General features: G+C 46.9%; 2 protein-coding genes across 3 annotated transcripts; both read right to left on the reverse strand.

The window, feature by feature from the left end:
- Positions 1-4179: 4179 nt before the first annotated feature.
- On the reverse strand, positions 4180-7171 carry VAMP1 (vesicle associated membrane protein 1). Of its 2 annotated transcripts, none has more exons than XM_040573100.1 (5): positions 6927-7171; positions 6601-6721; positions 5657-5815; positions 5372-5423; positions 4180-4403 (listed from the first exon to the last, which is right to left on the reverse strand). In XM_040573100.1, coding segments are annotated over exons 1-5 (387 nt in total). In that variant the 5' UTR covers positions 6929-7171; the 3' UTR covers positions 4180-4350. The 2 variants fall into 2 exon arrangements, with proteins under 2 accessions (XP_040429034.1, XP_040429039.1); XM_040573105.1 differs by having other exon boundaries at positions 4351-4974; positions 6927-7167.
- Positions 7172-11141: 3970 nt separating this feature from the next.
- MRPL51 (mitochondrial ribosomal protein L51) lies at positions 11142-11721 on the reverse strand. The gene is made up of 2 exons (XM_040563170.1): positions 11469-11721; positions 11142-11338 (listed from the first exon to the last, which is right to left on the reverse strand). Exons 1-2 carry the CDS (start codon positions 11719-11721, stop codon positions 11142-11144), a joined length of 450 nt encoding a protein of 149 aa, XP_040419104.1.
- Positions 11722-11762: the final 41 nt, after the last annotated feature.

An 11762-nucleotide genomic window follows, 5' to 3' on the forward strand; every position in this document is an offset into this window, starting at 1 on the left:
AAACCTGAGAGTTACAGACCATCAGGATGAAGTAAGTAGATAGGGGAGCAGAGCTTGATTTTCTAACTATACATGTAAATAACTACCTTTCAGTAAAGCATTTGTGCACATTTAAACCATGTTTTGTCCATGATACCAAACAGCAGAAGTAGCAAAGGTACAGACTCTTTAAAATATAGCACATCAGGTCAGTTCCAACAAAGCATGGTACATTCACAACTTCAGGAGAAGGAGCCATCTGATGTTATTGACACCATGACACTTAGTCTCCTGGTTTTGACACTGGAACAAGGAGGAGGGAGGGTCAGCCTCTTCTCACAGATACTAGCAACAGGACAAGAGGGAATGACCTCAAGTTGCACCAGGCAAGGTTCAGGTTGGAAATCAGGAGAAATTGCTCTCAGAAAGAGTGCTTAGGCATTGGAATGGGTTGCCAAGTAAGTGGTAGCACCACCATCCCTGGGGGTGTGTAAGGAAAGGCTGGATGTGGTGCTTAGGGACATGGTTTAGTGGGTGATATTGGTGGTAGGTGGACAGTTGGACTAGATGATCTTGGAGGTCTTTTCCAGCTTTAATGATTCTATGATTCTATGTATAGGTTAGATATGCAATTCTTTGCAAACCAGCACAACATGACTCATGAGCCGGGCACATGTTCAGACCGCACCTTTACGCTCCACAACAGCCGGCCAGCTTTAGAGAGTGAGCACCTCTCTAGGTTTGGCTAGGGATTTTGAGACTGTGTCAGTCAACTGGAAATGTGAGCGTTACAAGATTGCAAGAAAAAGAGTCCTTCCCACCCTCAACGAAAACAATGCAGAACTGGAAGGCAACACATCTTGCTAGGAGTTGTAGCACAGCTAGTTCACACAGGTTGTACAGGCCTGATCTGTACTGATGTTTAGATTGTACGTGCTACTTCAATTCACTGGCCAGTCCAGACACCATTCTTTCTCAGAAAGGCTTCCATTTTTGGAGTAGTTAGCCTAGCTGCACTATTTTAATTTCACCATTGAGCATACATTGTTCTGATATGGTTCTGATGAAGTTAAGCCTGGACAAATATTGTGATCAAAATATGTTGATCAAAAGGAAACCACAAGCCACAGGGATTATTGTTTACAACTTAAAGTTTGTAACAGCAAGGGCAGAGAAGGGCACATGTACCTCATTTTAAAGCAAATCAACACTGGACAGAGCTATCATTTCTTTTTAATAAGTTTAAAATGTACGTGTGAAACAAAACAAGGAGGCACCTTTATTCCAGCCATGCTCCAAGATATGTTGTGAATAGCATCATGCTTTTGGAGCTCTTCATTTGGATCCTGAAGATGTCCCAGCACCACTCCAACCCTCATGAAGAATTATTTTCTGGACTGAAGGGCACAAAGGTATCTTATTGAAACCCAAAGACAGCACAGCCTGAGGAGCTGGAACTACCAGCTGGGGTCCACCTCCCCTTACATTGCACTGTGGCGGGAAGTAATATTGGCTTGCAAAGCCTCTCACCCCAGAGCAGCGAGTCTGAATGTATTGTTATGGACTTACCACTGAGTCAGTTCCAGTGGTATTGGAAGTATGTGCTATTTGTGGTGAATGGAGTCAAATCTGGTTGGAGGCTGGTCACTAGTAGAGTCCTGCAGGGCTCAGTACTGGGGTCAGTCCTCTTCAATATCTTTATCGATGATCTGGATGAGGGGATTGAGCGCACCCTCAGTAAGTTTGCAGATGACACCAAGTTAGGTACGTGTGTCGACCTGCTCGAGGGTAGGAAGGCTCTGCAGGAGGATCTGGATAGGCTGGACCGATGGGCTGAGGTCAACTGTATGAAGTTCAACAAGGCCAAGTGCCAGGTCCTGCACCTGGGGCGCAACAACCCCAAGCAGAGCTACAGGCTGGGAGATGAGTGGCTGGAAAGCTGCCTGGCAGAGAAGGACCTGGGAGTATTGGTTGATAGTCGGCTGAATATGAGCCAGCAGCGTGCTCAGGTGGCCAAGAAGGCCAACAGCATCCTGGCTTGTGTAAGAAACAGCGTGGCCAGCAGGTCTAGGGAAGTGATTGTCCCTCTGTACTCGGCTCTGGTGAGGCCGCACCTCAAGTACTGTGTTCAGTTTTGGGCCCCTCAGTACAAGAAGGACATGGAGGTGCTCAAGAGAGTCCAGAGAAGGGCGACGAAGCTGGTGAGGGGTCTGGAGAACAAGTCTTACAAGGAGCGGCTGAGGGAGCTGGGCTTGTTCAGCCTGGAGAAGAGGAGGCTCAGGGGCAACCTTTTTGCTCTCTATAGGTACCTTAAAGGAGGCTGCAGGGAGGTGGGGGTTGGTCTATTCTCCCACGTGCCTGGTGACAGGACAAGGGGGAATGGGCTAAAGTTGCGCCAGGGGAGGTTTAGGTTGGATATTGGGAGGAACTTCTTTACTGAAAGGGTTGTTAGGCATTGGAATGGGCTGCCCAGGGAAGTGGTTGAGTCACCATCCCTGGAGATCTTTAAGAGACGTTTAGATGTAGAGCTTAGTGATATGGTTTAGTGGAGGTCTTGTTAGTGTTAGGTCAGAGGTTGGACTAGATGATCTGGGAGGTCTCTTTCAACCCAGACAATTCTGTGATTCTATATGCTTGACTAGCATCATTGCAATGGAAGACCACCCATTTCTTCAGGTGTGTGTGTATATATTTCTTCACCAACTTCAGATGTGGTTATAGCATAGAAGCGACAAAAAAAATGTTCTTCCAAAAAGAATTTTGGAATCCCAACCATTCCCCATCCACTGACAGACCAGACAAACTCAATATTGTGGTGAATTATGTTTCTTAGACTGTTTAAAGTACATGAGCTGATCACTATAACATGCCAGAGGAGATTACAGTTATGTTTATAGAGGAAATAAACTGCACATGCGTGACTAGCTGTAATGCTGTGGACAGCAGAGTCCCTCGCTTTTACTCAGAGGGCCTTGGTATGTTTTTCCTCCCCCATGCACACAGACACAAAGGAGGGGAAAGGTAGCAGAAGAAGCAGCAACATACAACATCCAAAAGAAAGAAATGGAATACAGCCTAAGGGGACCTCAGCCCCCAGAGGAACAGGCCATCAACAGCTTGTTTAGAAGAGTTCAAGAGAATTGCTGGTCTGGGGGAGTCAAGCTTGTATGCCCACCCCCTAAATGATAGTAGTAAGTAGTACAAGCAGACCCTGGCTCCTCTTCAGCAGATGCACTTCTGACCATCCATCACACCTCAGTTCCACTGGGAATTAGGAAGGTGCTCAGGGGACGAGGGCTGCATCACTCCAGATCTTCAACTCTGCCCTCACCCAAGGTAGGGAGGGATGGAATTGCAGGGAGATGAACTCAGTGCAAATGAAATGCTTGGACATGGAAATGAGCGTACAAAATCTAACCCCTTCTCAGACATCCTGTGAGGGGGGAAAGGGGCTTCCCCAGCATACCCACTGCAACAAAAAGCATCTGCTCCTCCCAGTTTTTGTACTGCACTCCCATATGGGAACTCCATAGGTGTTCTTCCTCACAACCCCTTAAGCCTCAGCAGATCCCACCAGTGTATTCTACACCCAAGGCAGAACTTCCTCAATTAAAGCCCTCTTTCCAGTCTAGATTATGGGCTACGACACAGCTTGTAGAAAAAGACCAGATGTACACTCCTCACAGGACTGCAGAAACTGAGGTACAGGGCAGCTCATTCAAGTAACTCAGTTCTCATTCTGTCTGAAGAACATGGGGATTGCTTACAGAAAGCCATAGCGCTCCACACTACAAGTTTATTTACAGCACAGACAACCCCAAATCTAAGTTCAAAAAAAACCACAGCAAGTAGGAAGACTTCAGCTTGACTGGCAAGATCTCTAGAGATCAAAGCTGCCAAACTAACATCTGATGCAATACCCATACCCAAAGCAGCATTTCCCTTTGAATCCCTAGATAACAGTATTTTCCTACCTTCTGCTGAAACTTAGGGCTTTCTGGTAGAAGAAACAGAACAGGTATTCTTAATGAAAGCTGTGTGGCTCACTCAGTCTTATTTGGAATACCTCTGGTCTTCATCACTTCCATCTGTTATGTACTACATTTCCTTTGACATTCAACACAGTAACACTGGAAAGCAAAACTCCCATTACCACTCCTGTTCTGCTACTACCCCAAAATCTTCCGGAAAGCAGGCTTGTGCCTGCATAGATGAAAGGAATATTTGATACACGCCCACCCGCCACACCATACTCCTTACTGTTGTTCATTTGTTCCTTCTGGCAGATTTTATGCCTACACATGCCCTTCAGAAAGCAACAAAACTCCTTTCAATTAACTGTGTTCAGTCTGTTGCACTTCACTGAGGTAATCATACATATCCTTTATTATAACTCAAATGGCCACATTCAGAGAGCAAGTCACCTGAAAATAAAGATAGGCAGAATAAATTGCTTCCTTAAGTGCTCATCTCTGTATTGCTAAAGAAATCTGGATGACTACATCTAGTTCAGTCAGACGGTTCAGTCACTAACCAGCACAAGTTAGCAATTATTTCAGAAACTCAATGAAAAGCTGAAGTCACGCTGTCACTTTTTATGGAGAACACAAGAATCTCACATGAAGTCCTGCACACCCAAAGGCACTGCATTAAGGCATTCTTATTTTGCTAGTCTACACAGGCACTAGTTGAGAAGTTTACACCCAAAAATAAGCCACAGAAATTCCCCTGCAGAAGAGCAGGAGCAGTAGCTACCCACTCCTCCCCTGCTTCCCATTCCTTTACACTAAGATAACCCTAAAGCTGCAGCAGCTGTTGAAGAGTCTAACCCATGCTCAGTAGAGCACTTCAGAATCTTAAATAGAAGACAAACCAGAACCAATAAAGGAATCAATGAAGAAGCTAAGTGGAAGGGAAGATTCAGAGACAAGAAGAGACAGGCAAGGGGACAGTAGGTCGCAGACTGAAGGGGCTACATTCAAGTAAGAAAGTAGACTGGAGACAAACCAGTAGGAAAAAAAACAGGAGAGAACAAGAGGGCAAGTTACACCAACAGTCCCCCAGAGACATCCAAATCCCCCACCAGGAAAGCTACTTGCCAACCCGCCCACTTCAAGACGCTGTCCCTCATACTTACAGGTTTACTTGGTCAAGTAGGTAAGATTCTCAATTTTTACAACAATAGCCACCCCCACTTTCTTTCCTTACTATGTAAATCATACCATTTCCACACTAAGTGTGGGAGTTCCAGCACCACCACCTCCCTTCCCCAGGGAAGGAAGTTACCACTTATGCAACCAAGGCCTTACAGATCATAAATCAAAAAGAAAATTTTAAAGTATTCTGGAGCTGGGGCTTCTTCACCTTTGATCCAGGGTTTTTCAGTACTTACTTACAATCACCACCACCATAATGGCACAAATCACTCCCATGATGATCATCATCTGTAGAGAGAATTTATCAGACAGTGATACTCAGAACAAAATGAGAAGTTCACAGCTTCCCTGATAACCAGAGAACATAAGCCTGAAAGCAGGACAGAAAAAGCCTCTAAGACTTTCCACAGTGAAATAACTAAGCATTTGATATATTTATTAAGCCCCAACTACTCTCTCAAAGAGAGAACACCAGCCTAATTTCCTTCTCATGAAGGAAATAATGGCACCAGGAAACTCACCTTGCAGTTCTTCCACCAGTACTTCCTTTTGAGTTTTGCTGCACTACTTTCAAATATTGAGGCACCAGCCTGAAGTGCATCTGCCCGGTCATCAAGCTCTGACAGTTTCTCATCTCGTTTTAGCACCTTATCTACATTTACACGCATTATGTCAACCACCTGGAGAAGGAAGAACAGTAGCAGTAGTTATGGTAAAGAGGGTTAAAAATGTAAGAGCAGTAACACAGCCAATAATCAACATAGGATACTAACAAGTGAAAGCCTGAAACGAGGAAAAAAAGATCAGGATAAACAGATTTCAAGTCACTGACTATTTGGAAATTGGGAAAAGAGTCCTAGACACTGCTAAAGCTTCAGTACAATTAAGCTACATCCTCAGCAACCCACTCTCATCCATTTTTAGAAGTTCTCAAGCCCATCAAGCCTATACCACACCCTCATCACAGTAAACATATGCTCAATATCAGGTAACCGCAGAGACAATTTAGCGCTACATGTTGCTGCCCCATTGAGGCATGAAGGAGTTACTGCGTGTCAGCAGACGCTACGGACACCAACCCTGTAAGATCAGGCAAGGTTTGCTTTACATACCGAATCTGCTCACAGGCTGTTCTCTTGAAGCAGCTGGCAGGGATTAGGAGTTGCTCTGGAACCTGTATAGCTTTATTTCCATAATAGATGCATAAGATGAGGTACCAGAAATCTAACAGGACTACTCCTTAGATGTCATATCTAGAATTAGGCAGCTTTTAAGTGTAAATTTTAATTGTAAAACTAATCCATCTCTTCCTCCAGCCTCTTTACAGGCTGGTCCCAATACTCGCGTTATTTGTGCGTTTCCAGCATCCACACACACCCCCAAAGCATGCACCCCTCCCAGAATTGTGCACGCTGGTCAGCAACACCCCCGCTGCAGCCTGCGGGGAGCAGGCAGCGCTACTAACCTCCTCCATCTGCGCCTGGGTCTGCTGCAGCCGGCGGTTGCTGCTCAGGTTAGGGGGCGACCCGGGGGGACCCGCAGCGGGGGGACCCGCAGCGGGGGCCGGCTGCTGAGTTGGGTCAGACCTTGTGGGAGGAAGACAGAGACAAAACGCGGTCAGAGCCCTGGCATGCGAAGGGGAGACCCCACCCCAGCTACCGTGGTGCCCCCGGCTGCTGCAATGCGCCACCCGGCCGGCTCGGGTCGCCGCCACCGGCTCCGTGCTCGGCTGCCCGCTCCCCCCCAGCACCCTGGGGGCGTCCCGTCCCCTGCCCTGCCGCGGGCACTCACATGGGCGGGCCGGAGCGCGGCGGGACCCCCGGGCAGGGCACGGTTAGGGACCTCCGCACCGCACAGCGCCCGCCGGCACGCTGGGGCGGCAACGGCCGCGCGGCCGCTTTTATAACAGCCCCGTCCCTCCGCCGCAGCCAATCAGCGCTCGCCGGCACGGACCGCACGGGGGTGTCGGAGCGGGGCCGGAGCCCGGCTGGGGTTGGGGTTTAGGGTTTGCGTTAGGGTTAGGGTTGTGTTTAGCATTAGGGTTAGGGTTAGGGTTAGGATCAGAGTTTGCATTAGGGTTAGGGTTAGGGTTAGAATTAGGGTTATGGTTATGGTTACGGTAAGGGTTAGTGTTAGCATTAGGGTTAGTATTTGGTTTAGGGTTGGGGTTAGGGTTAGCGTCAGGGTTAGCATTAAGTTTTGGGTTAGGTTTAGGGTTAGGATCAGGGTTAGGGTTAAGGTTAGGGTTAGCATTAAGGTTAGGGTTAAGATTTTGTGTTAGAATCAGAGTTAGGGTTAGGGTTAGGTTTGGGATTAGGGTTAGGTTTAGGGTTGGAATTAGGGTTAGGGATATGGTTAGTGTTAGGTTTAGTGCTAGGGTTAGGGTTAGTTAGCATTAGGATTAGTTTTATGGTTAGGGTAGCGTTAGGATTAAGGTTGGGTTTAGGCTTAGGTTTAGGTTTGAGGTTAGGGTTAGCATTTGGGTTAGGAATAGGGTTAGTATTAGGGTTAGGGTTACGGTGAGGGTTAGGCTTTGGGTTTAGGGTTAGGGTTAGTTTTAGGATTAGGGTTAGGAATAGGGTTTGCATTAGGGTTAGGGTTAGAATTAGGGTTAGAGTTATGGTTACGGTTACGGTTAGGGTTTGTATTATTGTTAGTATTTGGTTTAGGGTTGGGGTTAGGGTTGGGGTTAGTGTTGGGGTTAGGGTTAGCATTAGGGTTACCATTAGGGCTAGAGTTAGGGTTAGCATTAAGTTTTGGGTTAGGTTTAGGGTTAGGGTTAGCATTAGTGTGAGGGTTAGTGTTTGGGGTTAGGGTTATGTTTAGGTTTAAGAATAGGGTTTGCATTAGTGGTAGGGTTAGATTTGGGTTAGAGTTATGGTTATGGTTACTGTTAGTGTTAGTGTTAGCACTAGGGTTAGTATCTGGTTTTGCATTTGAGTTAGGGTTAGCGTCAGGGTTACCATTAGGGTTAGCATTAAGTTTTGGGTTAGGTTTAGGGTTAGGGTTAACATTAGGGTGAGGGTTAGGGTTTAGGAATAGGGTTTGCATTAATGGTAAGTTTAGAATTAGGGTTAGAGTTATGGTTATGGTTACGGTTACGGTTAGCGTTAGCATTAGGGTTAGTATCTGGTTTAGGGTTGGGGTTAGGTTTAACGTTAGGGTTACCATTAGGGTTAGCATTAAGTTTTGGGTTAGGTTTAGGGTTAGGGGTAGTCTTAGGGTTAGAGTTAGATTATGGTTATGGTTACAGTTAGGGTTAGCATTAGGGCTAGTATTTGGTTTAGGGTTAGGGTTAGGGTTTAGTGTAAGGGTTAGGCTTAGGCTTAGCGTTACAGTAAGGTTTAGCTGTAGCATTAAGTTTAGGTTTAGGGTTAGGATTTACGGTTAGCATTAATGTTAGGGTTAGTGCTAGGTTTTGGTTAGGGTTAGGGTTTATTTTTAGGTTTAGATTTAGGGTTGGGGTATGCATTATGTTCAGGTTTAGTGTTACAGTTACATTTCAGTTAGGGCTAGGGTTTAACGGGTAGGATTAGGGTTAGGTTTAGGGTTAGGGTTAGGTTTAGCATTATTGTTAGTGTTAGGTTTACCGTTACAGTTAGGGTTAGGATTAGGTGTAGGGTTAGGCTTAGGGTTAGCATTCATTTTAGAGTTAGGGTTAGGTTTAGGGTTAGGATTATCTTTAAGGATTAGGTTGAGGGTTAGGCTTAGGGCTATGGTTTAGGGTTAATGTTAGGGTTATTGTTAGGATTAGGGTTAGGCTTAGGGCTTAGTGTAAGGGTGAGGCTTAGCATTAGGGTTAGGTTTAGGGTTAGCATTAGTGTTAGGATTAGGGATTAGTGTTAGGTTTAAGGTTAGCATTAGTGTTAGGATTAGGGGTTAGTGTTAGGTTTAAGGTTAGCATTAGGGTTAACATCTGGTTTATGGTTAGGGTCAGGGTTAGAGTTAGATTTTGGTTAGGGTTATGTTTAGAATTAGTGTTAGGTTTTGTTTAGGATTTAGTGTTAGGGTTAGGGTTACGGTTAGCATTATGGTTTAGGGTTAGGGCTTATGCTTAATATTAGGGTTAGTTTAAGGTTTTAGGGTTAGTATTAATATTAGGGTTAGGGTTATCATGAGGGTTAAGGTTTAAGTTTAGGGTTAGCATTGGCATTAGGGTTAATGTTAGGGTTTGGGTTAGCCTTACAGTTAGGGCTTAGTGTTAGGGTTTGGGTTAGTGTAAGCATTTGGGTTAGCATTAGGCTTAGTGTTAGTATTAGGGTTTAGATTCTGAGACCTACTGGATCAGAAGGGAGGCCTCTTCCATTCAGGACAGAAAGGGAAGCAAGAACAAACTGGAACAAGAAGTCTCCTCGCAGCATTTTGTGTGGTGAGTAGGGTAGCAAGCAACTGGTTCAGAGCTATGTTGAACTACACTTTCATAAGGTAATGCAGGCCATAATTTAAAGCTTTTAATGACAAACCTGGAATATTAGTAGATACACAAAACAGTACATTACAACCTAGGATCCAAAAGACCGTGGCTACAAGGAATATGGGGACTTAAAACAGGGCTGTGACTACTGCCAGTTGATTTGCAGATTGGACTACTGAGTGTGAGTGAACAGCCCAGCTCTAGCCTTGGCAGAACTGAGGGGTTTTAAACTGTGCCTTCCAACAAATTGCGAAGGGACAAATTGGGGGAAAAGCTTCTGTAGCTTGACAGCCTTCCCACTCCCACTGTCATTTGAGGACTGTTCCAATAATCCTTGTGAACAGAAGGTGGAGCTTGCTGAATTACTGGTTTGCTTCACTTGGTATGCATTCCTCTCAAGACCCAGCGCAAACAGGGCTGGTACGTGGGGACTAAGAGCTGACAAAGGGAACCAGATAATTTCCTCTGATACTCCTCCAGTTTCTGACACTTTTAGACAAAGATTTGTTACACCTGTGCTTTACACATGCAATAACCCCCAGAAGCACCTTCCAGGTGCTTGCTCTGTCTTCACTTGAATCCACAAATTTTCTGAATTTTCAACACCTTTGGTAACAATCCCACAGGTCTACTACCCTGCTCCTGAGAACGAGAACTTTGCAGTTGCTTGAACAGAGAATTAGGCTTCGCCTTCCTAAGGCACAGACCCAAACCTCTTTTCATTCCCTGCTGCTTCCAACCAAATGCTTTTAAAGACAGAGCAATGTCACTCTGTAACAGGATACATCATCAGCAGATATCTTCCCAATTACCTAACAGCCAAGATACAACTCAGGCAGAGGCATGCTCATCTTCCAGATTTTATGCTGATTTTTTGTTATGCAACGTGTAACAGTAGTCTTCATGAGAAACAGGATGCTGGACTTGAGGGATCCCAGCTTTGATTCTCTACAGCTTCTTAAGAAACCAGTAACAGTCACGGAAAATTAGAAGCTGGGAGTTTTTTTAAACCAGTTAAGTGCCTAAATTGCTTAAATGAAAAGCTACTTGCTCAGTGTCATTAGTATGGGCCTGTCATCAGCGTGAAACAACAAAAAGTCCTGTTCTAAAAACGTGTTTTGATGTATTTCAACTAACAATTGGATCATTCAGACTTAGCATTAATCATGGTTAAGTGGAGGACAGGGGGCAAGCAGTAAGCATGAAGAAGTATTGGGAGGCACGCTTACTGCTAACTTGATAATTTGGCTATGAGGAAAAATCTAAGGTGGAGCATACCGAATTTGCTGGGTGTGAGAACCTGGGCCTCATAAAGACTGAAAGGAAGCTAGAAGCCTGGCCAAAAGTGGAGGACTCTCAAGTAAAAGTTAAAAGATGCAGGCTGGAACTGCAAGAAGCGTGCCAGAGATGGTTGTCAGGGGCTGAACCTGCAAAGAGCTCTGGCCTGATGCAGCAGTACGATCTTGGGACTGGGCCAGAAATACACAGTGAAGGTTGCAGGAAGCACTGGGAAACCAACTGTAGGAACGCTGTGTTTATTCAGACCGTGACGCCGCAATAGCACGCTCCGCAAGCCAAACCCCCGGTCCCTCCTAGCGGTGCTTGCCGGTGCGATTGAAGCGCCGGTACAAGAAGCGGATCCTCTTGTTGAGCTTGTGGTAGTCGCTCACAAACATCCGATCCCCCACCATCTTCTTCTTGCGCAGGCACCTCTGCAGCTCGTTCCCCCGCCAGCCCCGCAGCCACTTGGGCCCCACGATGAGGTCCTTCGGGTGCATCTGGAAGCCGCCTGTAAAGAGAAGGAGGACGCGGGGTGAGGTGGCACCCCGGGGGAGGTGGGACCCCAAAGCGGCCGGCCCCGAGCCCCGGAGGGGTCTCCAGGGGGGTCCGGTCCCCCTCGCTGGCCTGGGGGCACTTACCCAGGATGCCCACGTTGTCGTAGACCCCGAACAAGGCCCGCTTCTCCGTCCACCGATCCACCTGCTGCGGCTTCGGCGGCTCCCTCACGCGGAAGGTCCGCGAGAGCCCGGCCAGAGGGGAGGAGAGGGGTAGGGAGGGCCCGCACCCGGGCCGGGCAGGCCCCGGCCGCCCCTCGCCGCTGATGCCCCGCGAAGCCCCGGGCAGGGCCCGGCCCGCCAGGGCCCGCCCCGCCGCCCTCACCAGCGCCAACATGGCGGCCACCCAGGCGCTAACGGCCGGCCAGGAGAAGGCAG

Source organism: Cygnus olor, chromosome 1 (genome assembly GCF_009769625.2).
Source record: "Cygnus olor isolate bCygOlo1 chromosome 1, bCygOlo1.pri.v2, whole genome shotgun sequence".
In the NCBI taxonomy this organism is placed as follows: Eukaryota; Metazoa; Chordata; class Aves; order Anseriformes; family Anatidae; genus Cygnus; species Cygnus olor.